Below are 13,205 nucleotides of genomic sequence, written 5' to 3' on the forward strand. Positions count from 1 at the left end.
AAACTGACTCTCATAATCCCTTTATGGTATCACCCAATAGGCGATGAGCGTCCAGCAAATGTTTGCAGTAATCATAAACCATTCAGAAAATATAATCCTTTTTCTTGAAGTTAACTCTAAAATATCCATAAATAAGAAGATAACTGATTGCAAATTTCAATTGATCAGCATGATAGGTTAATCATAAAAAGAACCTTCAATTTGTAACCAGAAGGTCATGTTTTCAAAATCTGTACTGCAGAAGATATGGAAGTGTGTAGACAGATGATCTAGCAGCAGCTATGCCAAGCTGCCTCCAGAGGCCCAGATGGCTAATTGGCTTCAGTTAGTACAGGTCACTTTAATTAAATTTTACTTAAATTTCATTATAAGGGATTTCAAAGCAATAATTGATGGCTTATGAGAAATATGACCCTTCACAGACATCTCAGTCTTTATCCTTTCCTCCTGTAGGCTTCATAGAGAAAGTGACAGCTGAACTAACAAGGTCCATCTATCACCTAATTGATGTGTATTGCAGTAGCTTTTGTACAGATTTCCAGCCTCTGCACATACCTGGAAGTGTCTCCTGCATCCACGCTGGGATCCAGTCCCACCTGAGCTTCACGGTGTGTTCCCTGCACAATGTTCCAGAGACTTGGGCACACAGGTGAGAGTGGAGAATTTTCACAATTCTTGCCAGAGTATAATTAGCATTGTTCTCACATGAACAGGAAAAACATGTCAGATTTATTTTTCATTGTAAGATCACTTAAGAAAAGTTAGGTTCCAGGTGAGTATGACTTTTCCCTTCACCATATTAAAATAATGACTACAGACTGTGACTCATTATAAAATAGATAATGCTCATCCTGTTTAATGGCTTTCTTAAACCTTTATTTTTCGTGATTTGATTTAAGTAATTAATAATTGTTAAGAGGACAGAGGGGAGGAGTAAGTGCATGCACAGGCACTAAGACTACAGAAAAGGAAAGGTAAGCTCTCTGACCACTGCAAAGCTGTGGGTGGTGCACTCTCCCGTCAAACTGGATCCTTAACAATGTAAGGATTGCTCGTGGATTAATTTAGTTCACCATTCTTCTTGGAATAACCTTTGGTTTAAAGTGACTATGCTTATGTAGTATTCTTTTAGAATAACATAGTAACATTATATAATGTAAATTCTTTACAGGTTGTATAAAGAAGAGGACACTGATTAAATGTATGAAAGTTAGTGAAATCACTTGTTCATGAACATACTATGCCCACATCATTTGACACCTGAAAGAAAAAAAAAAAGCTGTGACAACTAATAATTAAAATAAATAATTTTGAGACCGGTATATTTTTATTAATTCTTTTGAGAATTCCATACATTGGGATTGTACCCACTTATGCTTCTATGACTCTTCCCATAACCACTGTTTCTGGACCCATTGAACTTTATACTTTTCCTTTTCTGTTTTATAAATCCACCTACTTCAACCTGCTGCACACATGCTGCCTGGCATCAGCCATCCATTGATGGATGGGTAGTCAACCTACCTGGGTCCTCACCCTTAAAGCAAACCACCTCCCCCTCTCCCAACAGCTATCAAGTGCCAACAGGGACTAGACTAGAGGAGAAGCTTTGTGCTCATCTCCCCTCTACAAGCTGAGATTCTTGTCTGACTTGAACTTTTGCACATCTTGTGTGTGTCTGGCACAGCTGCTGAGGTCATGTGCGCATCTCCCCTGTTTTATCCAGTAAAGTTTCCTTGCTGCCATCTATAGCCTCTGACTCTTACTGTCTTTCTTAGAGATTATGTGTTTGTGTGTATTTGTGTGTCTGTGTAAAATAAAATGTGTACACATTTATATAATTAATGTAAAATAATCTCTACATATAGAACACTATTTATATACACATCTCTTCAGTAGAATATGAATGATCTGACGGGATCATTATGTGATCTGACAGGAAACCAGTGCTCACATAAGTGTTTAGAATCTACCAAATGAAGCCATCATACATTTCCTGTATTAATTTTATGATGACTTTTAAAAGAATGCTGTGTAACTGTATGCTACTCTAGTGAATATTTTCTTATAATATTTAGTCATAAATAAATAATTACTTTTAATTCATGTGGAAATTCTCTATAATTTGATAAGTATAACTAAAGATGTATATTCATACACACATATATCATACACATATGTATTGTATGATATGTATTGTATATGTATTGATACATAAGTAAATATGCAGCATATGCTCATCTATATATTAATATATCTATGTATTTAAGTGAAAACATACTGTAGATTTGATCATAGTGTGTATTTGCATAAGTATAATCTATTTGGTTTTTCTCTGTTTTTCTCTACAAATGCAGAGTCTAAATAGTTTCAGCGTATTTTAAGATAACATTGTTATGTATGCATGTACATATAATTATAGATATAAAATAATGCTTTTCTACAAAAAAGCTACTGTACCAAAAAAGTAAAAATCTTAATAGGTGAAACAAAATGATACCTTTTACTCACTAGAGGAACAAATTTTAAGACTAGAGATGGAGGCTGTCCCCAGAAACAGACAGTACTCTTGAGAAAATTCAGAGCCAGCCAATCTTCTTCTAAAAAGCTGACAAACCATTAAGTTTCCCTGGTGACATAGGTATTGCTGTGCCCTTGTCAAATTTCTCCTAGATTTAACCATGTAACACCACAGACTAATATCTCACACTCTGGGGGTCAGAAGTGTAGTGGGTGACTTAGCTGAACAGTTCTGAATAGAACATATTGAAGATGTCTGTGAATCAATGATGACATGTTTATCTGCTTATTGATATATATTACATAATACCTTCAAAATTGCACATTATTAATTTTCCTCCCATTTCTTTTTACATTATCTATACAATAACCCAAAACACTTCTCAATGCATAATACATTCCCAATAAAGATTTATTTGAAATGTCTACATAAACTTCTCTGAATAAAATTGTAAGCCAGACTTGATTTATAAAATAGTTATATGGGTCAGAAGAGCAGAGGTCAGGAATTAGCTGAGCTGAAAGTTGAACAAGTCTTGGTCATAAAAAGAAACTGAAATAGAAGAGACTCTGGAAATAAAGAAGGTCTTATACTAAGTATTATATCTGAGGACCAAAGGGCCAGCACCAGGGAAAAAGAGACCAGATTAATTATAGCCGGTAGGGGAATGGTTGACTAAGAACCATAGCTAGTTATACTAAGAGCAATACAGAATTACATTATATGCTGGGGTTATATTAAAAACTTTAAGAAACTCATTTTAATAATATTCTATGAATTCATTGAGATTTAACAATGTATTCTGATTATATTCACCCCATCCCCCAATCATTCCTGATACCACCTCCTGCTTAACCACAGCTTTGTATTCTCTCTTTTTCCCTCTCATCTCTTGCTCACTTTGTGTCTATTTGTCTCTCTCACTCTCTGTTTCTTTGTCTCTCACTGTATCTGTCTCAGTGTCTCTGTCTGTCTCAGTCTCTCTGTTTCCCTGTGTGTGCATGTGTGTTTGCATGTGTGTGTGCATGTATGCCTGCATGTGTGTGTGTGTGTACCTGTTTAATTATTTTTGAGACAAGTTCTCACGATGTAGCCCAGGATGGCTTATAACTTGCATAGATCTACCAGTGTCTGCTTTTAGAGTGCTAGAGTTAGAGGTGTATGTAGCCACACCCAAGTCTCTCTTTTTTTGTTAAAATTCAATGAGTAAAATTTGTACTACCCCCAAACCCTAGGATAATGGTGACCTTCTGGATGCCTGATCTGAGTACCAGGGTCCACACCCTTAAAGAAAATCAACTCTTCCTCTTCTAAAAGCTATTAAATGCCAATAGTTCTTTAGTTAAGTAGAAAAAATATTTTTAATTTCTTCAGCCATTCACAAACTGCAATACAACACATGTTATAGTAATTATAATGCCAGTGTAATTATGTATAAATGTATTATTTGCATAATAATGTATATTGCATAATAAATTATTCTCATTTGAAAATATTTTGACATTTGTAATTATGAAGGCTCCAAACATGTTAGCAAGCTGAAATTTAATCCCACTAAGGATTCATTCCTTATGAAGCACACCAGAATGAGTCCTAGAGTCTCCTTTTCATGTGACTTTTGCCATCAAAAAGTGTATGAATAGACTCTCTTTCCTGAACCTCACCAAAGTATTATTCCATGTTTCATATCACCATTTCAAGAAACATCAATACTATGGACACACTATAAAATGGATTGTAAGTTTAAATGTTATTAATAAATTAATAAACATAAATTCACTACATGCTAGTAAAATATTCATCTGGTCAAAAAGACATATATAAAAGTCAAATGTTAAAAGAAATACTGAAAATTATTATATCAATCTGCCTCTCTCAGGAACCAAGGGATCAGTGAGTTAAAATGGAAGAATATAGAATAAAATGTCAATACAAGTAACTTCAAGTTAGAAATATACCATATGCCATAAGATAAAAATTGGGGAGTGCAAAATTATTGTCAAGCATACATAGGATCTTCATTTTAAGTGAGCAAAAGCTAAACTGAAAAATCAAATCTAAAGAAAGTTGAGACACCCTTCACAAAATTAGCTCCCACACTTTTTTCTGCAGTATGGTTAAAATAAAAATCTGTGTGTGTGTGTGTGTGTGTGTGTGTGTGTGTGTGTGTGTGTGTCTGTGTATGTGCATGTGTCTGTGTGTGTATGTGTGTGTATGTGTGTGTGTGTGTGTGTGTGTGTGTGTGTGTGTATGAGAGGGGGGAGGGAGGGAGATTTGAGTAGCTTGTAACATTCATGAACCAAGGAAGTTTCCCTCCCAGGGAGAATCTGAGGGTTGGGAGATTTTCCCATTCATCTACTGCTGGGTTTGGAAGAAAAATACAGAAGTGAATTTGGGCCAATTCAAACCCTTGTCTTTCTGATTCACTACAGAATTATGTTCAACCTTCAAATAAAAAACACCACCAGAGCTCCTCAAGCTAGTCAATAAAATACAAAGAAAAGAAACTCTCCAAATCCATTTCACAAAGGCAGTAAAGCCACAACACTAAAACTACAATCAACAGCAGCAAAATAATAAAGCCTAGGGCAGGAATTAAAGAAATAGAATCTAAAAGAATAATACATAGAATTATGCATGCTGGCTCTTTGAAAAGATTAACACTATTGACAAGTCCCCAGGTGAGGCAAAAGAAAAACAATTAAGTAATAATTAATTGGGGATGAAAGGGAACATTTTTGAGGAAACCTCATCAGAACTCAGAAGATCTTTGGGGAATACTTTGAAAGTTTATATCCCAAACACTGGAAAACTTAGAAGAATTATACACATTTTTAAACATATGACCTTCCAAAACTAAAGCCAGAGAATATAAGCAATTTTCACAGCCACATGACAAGCGATGCAATGGAAGCAACAAGAAGCCTCTTCATAAATTAAAGCTCTAAAACATAGAGATTACTGATGAATTCAAACAAATATTGAAGAAAGACTGAGTACCAACCCTTCTCTGACTGTTCCATAGAAGAAAATGGGAAGGGCTCACATGATGTCAGGAATACCCAGGTACCCATGTGAAATAAACACACAATGGAAAAATCAAAACTCCAAGTCAAATTTCCTGTTGAACTTAAATGGATTTTTTTTCAACAAATTACTGGAAGACAGAATTCAAGATCACTCTGATGGATCAAGGTCAAATTTTAACAAATTCAAGATAAAAATACTCAATGGCAGAAATCACTTGACCATCTCCAGATAAACAGAAAAGTCCTTGACAAAGAGCAATATGCCTTCATGATAAAAGTCCTGAAGAAACTTTGAATTGATTAAAACATACCTCAATTAATAAAGGCTACCTACAACAAATTTAAAGTAACGTTGTGCTAAATGGGTAAAACCTGCAATCAGAATAAGGGTACCTAGTGTCTCCACTCTTATCTAATATATTGTTTAAAGTCTTAGCTAAAACAAGGATATAAACCAGGATTGAAAAATAGGAAAGGAAAAGAAAGAAAGTATCTCTATTTGCAAATAACATGAGTCATGGTTTATACATAAAATATTCTATGGACTCAATCAGAAAACTTTTAAACCTAAAAAACATATTTTCTGTAAACTTATGGGTTAAAATGCAAAAATTAGAACCTTTTATACATAGCAGTGATGAATTTGCTGAGGAAAAAAAACAAGAAAAATATACTACTCAAAGAAGCTTCAAAAAAACTAGATTAATGAGGTGTGTTGAGTGAGATATTTAAATGAAGACTACTGGACACTGACTATCTATGTGGTGACAGCTCTGCTTAGCTCAGGCTGCCATGCACTTTGGCCTGAATCCAAGCACTCCACAGCTGGAAGTGGCCAGAGGCCATGCGCACACCACAGTTAGCACCAGCCCTGCCACACACGAGATACCAGAGTGGGAGATGGCTCTGCCAATATTCCACGCTGTCTCCACAAGGCTGGGCTGAGCCCAGACCATCCCACCATCCAAGCAGCCCCAGTAGGAATGAGACCCTAGTGTTTAGATTATCCAAAGTATTTATACAATTGGTAATGCTCAATAACAAGATGCCCACACAATCAGAAGTGTAACCCAATACCCAACCTAGATATATCAACTACTTTTGACTGCTAGAAACAGGCTCACATCTGCTTCCATGTTCCCCTCTCTCTGGTGTTCTCTTTCCCCTAGCTCCTCCTCTTCCTTCTCCTCTTCCTCTCCTTACTCCTCACACCTTAGCTCCTCCCAACTACAGGAGGAAAAATATCCCACTACAGAGGTGAAATACATGTTTTAAAATGGAGAAGAAGCTAGACAGAAAGAAATTCTGTGCTTCTAGATTGGCAGAATCGATACTGTGAAAATGATCAATACCAAAACTAACCTATAGGTTCAGTGCAATTCTCTTTAGAATTTTAATGACATTCTCCACAGAACTAAAATGAAATACCCCAAATTTCACAAAAAAATACAAAGGGAAGCCATAACAGTGCTAAGCACAAAAAACAGTATCATCCATTTCACAAAACATGGCCTCAAACTAGACAACAGAGCCACAGTGACAAAGACAACATGTCTCAGGAACAAACAAGACATGTAACCAATGTTGCAGAATAACAAATGCACAATACTATGTTGGGCTGTGGCATGTGTGGGCATGGTTCTTATTGTGTTGAATTGTGGATGCCACTTCTGCTATCCCCAAGGGGCTTGGGCTGCAGATCAGAGAGGCAGAGGCACGGAAATTTGGCTGTGTTTACACCAAGCAGGTGCAGGGTGGACATTGGGCTGTGAGAAGCCACAAGGGTCTACTGGGGGGGGGGAAGGGGGAGGGAGAACACAGTCTGGGGTCCCACAAGGCTGGAGCTCTTGGTTGGGAGTTCCTGGGCCAAGGTGGCCAGAAACCAACTGGTTCTCAGACCCTTTGGCTCTCAGGCACCGCTGAGTGTCTGCACTGAAAATCTGTGGAAGGGCCAAGAAAAGGGCTGGATTGACCCGCAACGGGGAGAGGGGGAGAAGCTCTGGCTGCATCCCACAGAGATAAGACTCTTGGTCCCAGCGACTTGCTTGGCTGGGGGGTCTCAGCTTGGGCTTGTTTGCTTGAGTTGATGGTATCCATGGCTGGAAATGTAAAGAGATCATTGGCGAGAGATTAGACAACAGCACTTTAGTTGAAAATTTTCTCTACAGTTCCACATGGCAGGCCCCAAAGAAGAGAGATAATTTATGGTCTTAAGATATTTATTGTTATAATGGAAAATGGATGAAGTGGGCCTGAGGTTAAATACCTTTTGCAAGGAGGAGGGTCAGGAAGGAATGCTTAATTGGCTACGCCCTCTGGCCTTTAGGTATCTCATTAATATGGAGATCTGTCTTGAGGCTCTGTGGCCTGTAGTCATGCCCTCTACCTGTGGTGGGGGGCTAGTAGGAGTGTCTTCTCTATGACTGATGGCCACAGACCTCTCTGGAGGCGGGGGCAGTAGCTATGTGAAAGGAGCCAGGAGATCAGGAGCAAGGCCAAACTCCTACTGTTCCTGATGGTCTCCGTGTTTCAAAGCCTTTTTGACCAGGTACCCAGCTACCTCTCACAGTTCCATAATACTACACCAATGTGAACATCTAATTTTTGACAAAGATGTCACATCTATACACTGATGAGAAAGAGAGAGAGAGAGAGAGAGAGAGAGAGAGAGAGAGAGAGAGGAAAAAATAATAGGAAACAAACCAAAGAAAAACTTTCTAATTCCTGAAACAACCTAACAAAATGTGTGAAATAACTCTCCAGAAAAAATCATACATGCTGAGGAAAACAATGAAGAGGGACCTAGAACATAGAAAGGCTCTCCTAAGTCAGTAGTCTGGCTAGGTTAATTTTGAAGGAAATTGGCCATAGTTCTAAAAGCTGTCTATAGAGTCAATGGAGTCCCCTCCTAAATTTCAAAGGCATTCTTCATGGTAATAAAAAAGAAAATCTCAAAAGGACATAAGAGAAGTGAAATGCACAGAAAAAGTGTTGAGTGATATTGTCACCTTAGTCACAGCTACCACCAAGGGAACAGAGAGCAACATCCAGAGGAAGGATGTGGTGAAATGGCCAGCTTTGTGCACTGCGGATGGGAATGCAACTTAGCAATGGGGAGTTGGAACTCACTTTGTAGGTTCCTCAAAGAAGTGCAAATATACTACTGTGAACCCTTACTAGCCTCCAAAGAACTTACTGTGTGGACATACATACACATATCCTTGTTGAAGGTGGCTCTACCCAACATAGCCAAGTTATAGAATCAGCTACACTTCCAACTACATAAACATAGATAAAATATTCTGTTTAAACACAGGAAAGCATTACTGTCCACGAATAAGGGCAAAATCATATACTTTGCAAGGAAAAAGGACGAAGTTGGAGATCATGTTAAACACAACACTCCAGCCTAAGAAGGATAAATATAGTATGATTAGGATCAAATATGGAATCTAGCAGGAAAATTGAGGCATGGGAAGAAAAAAGGGAGGCTATTATGAAAGAAGGTGATGATCAAAAGAAAGGAATGGTGGATGAAGAAAGGTCGTGGGATACCGAGTATAGCTAAAATAAGCACATTTTATTATATACATGCATGAGCATAGCACAAAGAAACCATTATTTTGTACAATAAAAGTAAACTTACAAAAATAATTATTTTTAAGTTTCCATAGTGGTGGTGCCTGTAGTCCTTAAGTTGAACAGCTGAGAGCAGAAGACCACATCAGACTCTAGAGCAAATTCCAGGCTACCCTGTACTATGGATAGACAGTATCTCCAAAAAAGGAGCAAGAAGCACCACACAAAATATAAGAATTGACATTGTTCTTTGTTCTCAGAGGCTCTGACTCTCTACCTTCTCCCATCAGCATATAAATGCATAGGAGAGTAACATCAGTCTTGTGTCTGTGTCTCCTAAAATTAAATCATCCAGTTTCTCTCTCTCTCTCTCTCTCTCTCTCTCTCTCTCTCTCTCTCTCTCTCTCTCACACACACACACACACACACATACATACACACACACACACACTCACACACATGCACACACACTAACAAGTGGTAGGTGAGGAGGGACTGAGGCTGAACCTTATGAATTTTCATGGTTGCTCTGACGTGTCTGCTCTTGCCATCTGGGTATAGATAGAACCCTTGAAATCCAGATTCCTGGATTTCCCAGAGGTATCAGGTCATTGTGTTGTTGAACTGGTGTCTCCACAGACACAGGAAGGTTATGGGGCCGCCTATCTGCAGTCTCCCTGACCTACCCAACATAATTTTTATAGCGAATTTTAGAGCACATTTTTTACACAAACAAATGTATTTTTATTGTTTGATTTGGACAATAACAATAATTGACCACCTTTAGGAAACTATCTTCTTTCATCCTGTGTTGAGCTTATTGAATCAACGTTTCTTTTCAGCTACAAAGCATTTTCGTTTTCCTGCTGGCTCACATATGCTGGGAAGAAGTTGTGCCAAGTAAAAAGCTGCAGATCCCTGCCTGTCACAAAGTCATTCTCTTTTCTGGTCAACTGGAATGAAATGTAAGTTTAACCTCTATTCTGGCTGTACTGGCTAGCTAAAAAAAGAAACAGGTCATGGTGTGTGTGTGTGTGTGTGTGTGTGTGTGTGTGTGTGTGTGTGTGTGCGTGCGTGCGTGCGTGTGTGTGTGTGTGTAAGAGAGAGATGAGGGAGGAAGGGAGAGAGGGAGGGAAGAAGAGAAGGAGTGAGTAAGGGAGAAGAGGAGGAGGAGGAAGAGAAGGAGGAGCATTTGGGAACCAGTTAACTGATTCGATGGTGTGACAAATACGAAGGCTCAGTAGATAACAGATTGATCCTTGAACAGATTTAAAGGCCATTATAAATTCTAAACAACTGTCCCATCCATATGACTGGATTGAGGAGCAGGGAAAATTATAAACACAAGAGGCACTATTGTTCACTCACATACTGGAGAAGAGGAATATTCTGAACTTTAACCAAGTTGGTTCCAGCTAAGAAAAATGAAATCATCTGATAATATATGGTCTCTCTTTTCTCACATAAATTAATTGCATCTATATTTAAATAATCAGTGGGGGTGGGGAATAAGTACCTAGAATGTATTGCTAATTAAAGGAAAAGGCTCCAGCTTTGTCCTCTAGTGGTCAGTTATTAAAGCTCGGGTTCTTTTTTAAAAAGAGGTTCGTTTATTTTTATTCTATGTGTATAAGTGCTTGACTTCATGTATGTGTACCATGTGTATACAGTGCTCATAAAAGCTCTGAGAGGGCACTGGATCTCCTCAGATGGTTGTGAAACCCAGACCTTTACAAAAGCAGCCAGTGCTCATAACTGCTAAGTCATCTCTCCAGCCCCTTAGCTGCCTTCTTGACACTACCCTCTGTACCCCTTTCCCTGCTACACCCCCAATGTAAGTCCTCTTTTTACTCAAACTCTTGGAGTTACAAACCCATCCACAGCACTGGCAATTTTCCTGAAGCTTCTTTCTCTGTTCCTATGCTTTCCAATTACCATGTGGTCTCTAATGCTTTGCTGAGGTCTGCATACTCAACTTGCCAAGTAGAAGACTATGCCTGCTCACTGTCGTTAGGAGTTCTCAGAAGGTCTAGCTGTGGAAGACAATTTGGTTCTCAGTGTTTATCATTGAAAAGCATATGGAGAGCTTCTAGGAGTCCAAGGATGTGCCAAAGAGGTGGTTCTCAACCTTCCTGATGCTGGGACCCTTTAATAACATTCTTCGTGTTGTGGGGATTCCTGTCATAAAATTGTTTTCATAGCCATTTCATAACTGCAATTTTACTTCTGTTGTAATTTGTAGTGTAAATATCTGATATTTCCAAATGGTCTTAGGAGGCCCCCGTGAAATGTTCATTTGATCCCTGTAGCTGATATTTGCTGCCCTGTGGGTTCTTCTCTCTTGTACCCCCTCTACCCTTTTTCTTCCACAATTCAAGTCCCTAAAACTAGATACAAAAGAAAAGAGGAGAGAAGGAAAAAATAGATCCCCTGAATAAAGTCAAGGGTCAGAAAGAGACCAACTTTACTGTTAGACTACCTAAGTTCCTTGAGGCAAATTTAACCATTGCCATCAGAATATCTAATTTCTTCTTTGCACATGACTACTTAACAAACTGCAACCAAACATGACCAACAACCCAGCCACCTCTCAGAGCTCTAGCATTTATATACCCTCTGAAAAGTCCCTAGAATTTTAAATGCCGCACAATGACAGGAACTATCTGTAGCTTGCAAAAATCACATCCCTGCTAGAGCACCAGGTAAATCATAATCAGTGGCTGTGAAGCATCCTCAGATCCCCACACCTAGGATTAAAACAAAAAAAAACATATTCTTATGTTTTTATACTTTCTAAAGAAACCAAAATTCCAAAAATGTGACTACAGATTCCCAAAGGGGACGTGACCAACAGGTTCAGAACCACCGTGCTAAAGTGACCTTAGCCCGTCTATTATATCTGTGTGACCTTAGTGCTAACACAGTCAGTGGTAACTGTGTCCTGAGACAGGGTGTCCAACCTTCCGTTCCCACACACAACAGAATCCTTCCCACTCACACAAATTCAAATTGCTCTATGACTTGTGCGTTTACCAGGCCCTCTTGTTTATTTAAGGTCCTTATTTCTTTTTACCAAAGATGCAGTTTCCATGACCTGATCAGTTTAACAATATGGTATCAGTTCTTTTAATGAAATCCTTCAGTGAGTTTTCAATTCATTTAGATAGAAATCTGAATCACTTAGTGTAGAGCACTGGCTCTGTGCTGGAGCCTCTGCTTACCCATGTGCCTCCACATCCATAACCCCAGCCCCTGCCTCTCCACCTTACCATGTTCTCAGTTGTTTCTACTTACCATACCCAGAGTGGAGATCACACTTGGCTAGCGGTTCTTTTGGGTCAGAAACATGCTACTTTGCTCCACCCATCTGCAAATACCCTATAACTTCCTTCTCCATGAGTGAGCCCTTTCTGCATCATAGATGTCTACTTTTTCTTTTACTGCTTTTTCTGAACTCTGAACTTCTTTCAAATGATACCTTAACTAGATGTATTAGTTTATATTTCTGCGTGCATATCCTAACTGGTACACATTGCTTTTTAAAATGCTTTTTATTTATCTTCTAAAGAAGTATAATGCAGAATAAAAGTACAATAAGGGTTATTGGTTGATTGGTGACTTTTGTGTAACCAAGAACTTCTTTAAAATGTTATTAACTATATTAATTGCTAGAATTATTATTCTAATTCAACTAAAAATTGTCTGTGATTATTTCCAAAAGTCAAATTGGCTTTCACCTCAAGAGATAAAAATTCAATTGTAAGGTTAGTTTCACAAAAAAATGAGAGACTTCTTAATATTTATAAAAAGGTATTGATGTTTATTTTCTTAAAACTGCTTGTGTTACTTCTCTATGAAAGATCTTTGCATTCTTCCTGGAGAGATGGGCATTTCAACCTAATATCAATTTTTATTTTACTTCTATTAAACACATTCCACATATTAAACACATTTATATTTCATTTTTCTAGATGCCTGTAACAGTTTTGTAACAGTATATTTTATTAGCATTTGTTAAATTGGAGGTGAAAGTGCCTCTCATTGCTAGCCTTTAATATTAAGCACCAAACTTACTC

General features: G+C 38.1%; 1 protein-coding gene across 9 annotated transcripts in view; it reads left to right on the plus strand.

Annotated features, from left to right (window-relative positions):
* Nucleotides 1-13,205, plus strand: part of Pik3c2g (phosphatidylinositol-4-phosphate 3-kinase catalytic subunit type 2 gamma) — a 340,028-nt gene that overhangs the window by 103,291 nt on the left and 223,532 nt on the right. For all 9 annotated transcript variants that reach the window (XR_013112697.1, XM_076940719.1, XM_076940715.1 and 6 more), the window contains 2 exons: nt 454-649; nt 9,972-10,094. Coding sequence is in view for 8 of the 9 variants with exons in the window: in XM_076940719.1 (XP_076796834.1) it covers nt 454-649; nt 9,972-10,094 (319 nt within the window). In the remaining variant the exon portion in view is untranslated. The remainder of the gene's footprint in view (nt 1-453; nt 650-9,971; nt 10,095-13,205) is intronic.

The sequence above is a fragment of the Arvicanthis niloticus genome, chromosome 9 (genome assembly GCF_011762505.2).
Source record: "Arvicanthis niloticus isolate mArvNil1 chromosome 9, mArvNil1.pat.X, whole genome shotgun sequence".
Classification (NCBI taxonomy): Eukaryota; Metazoa; Chordata; class Mammalia; order Rodentia; family Muridae; genus Arvicanthis; species Arvicanthis niloticus.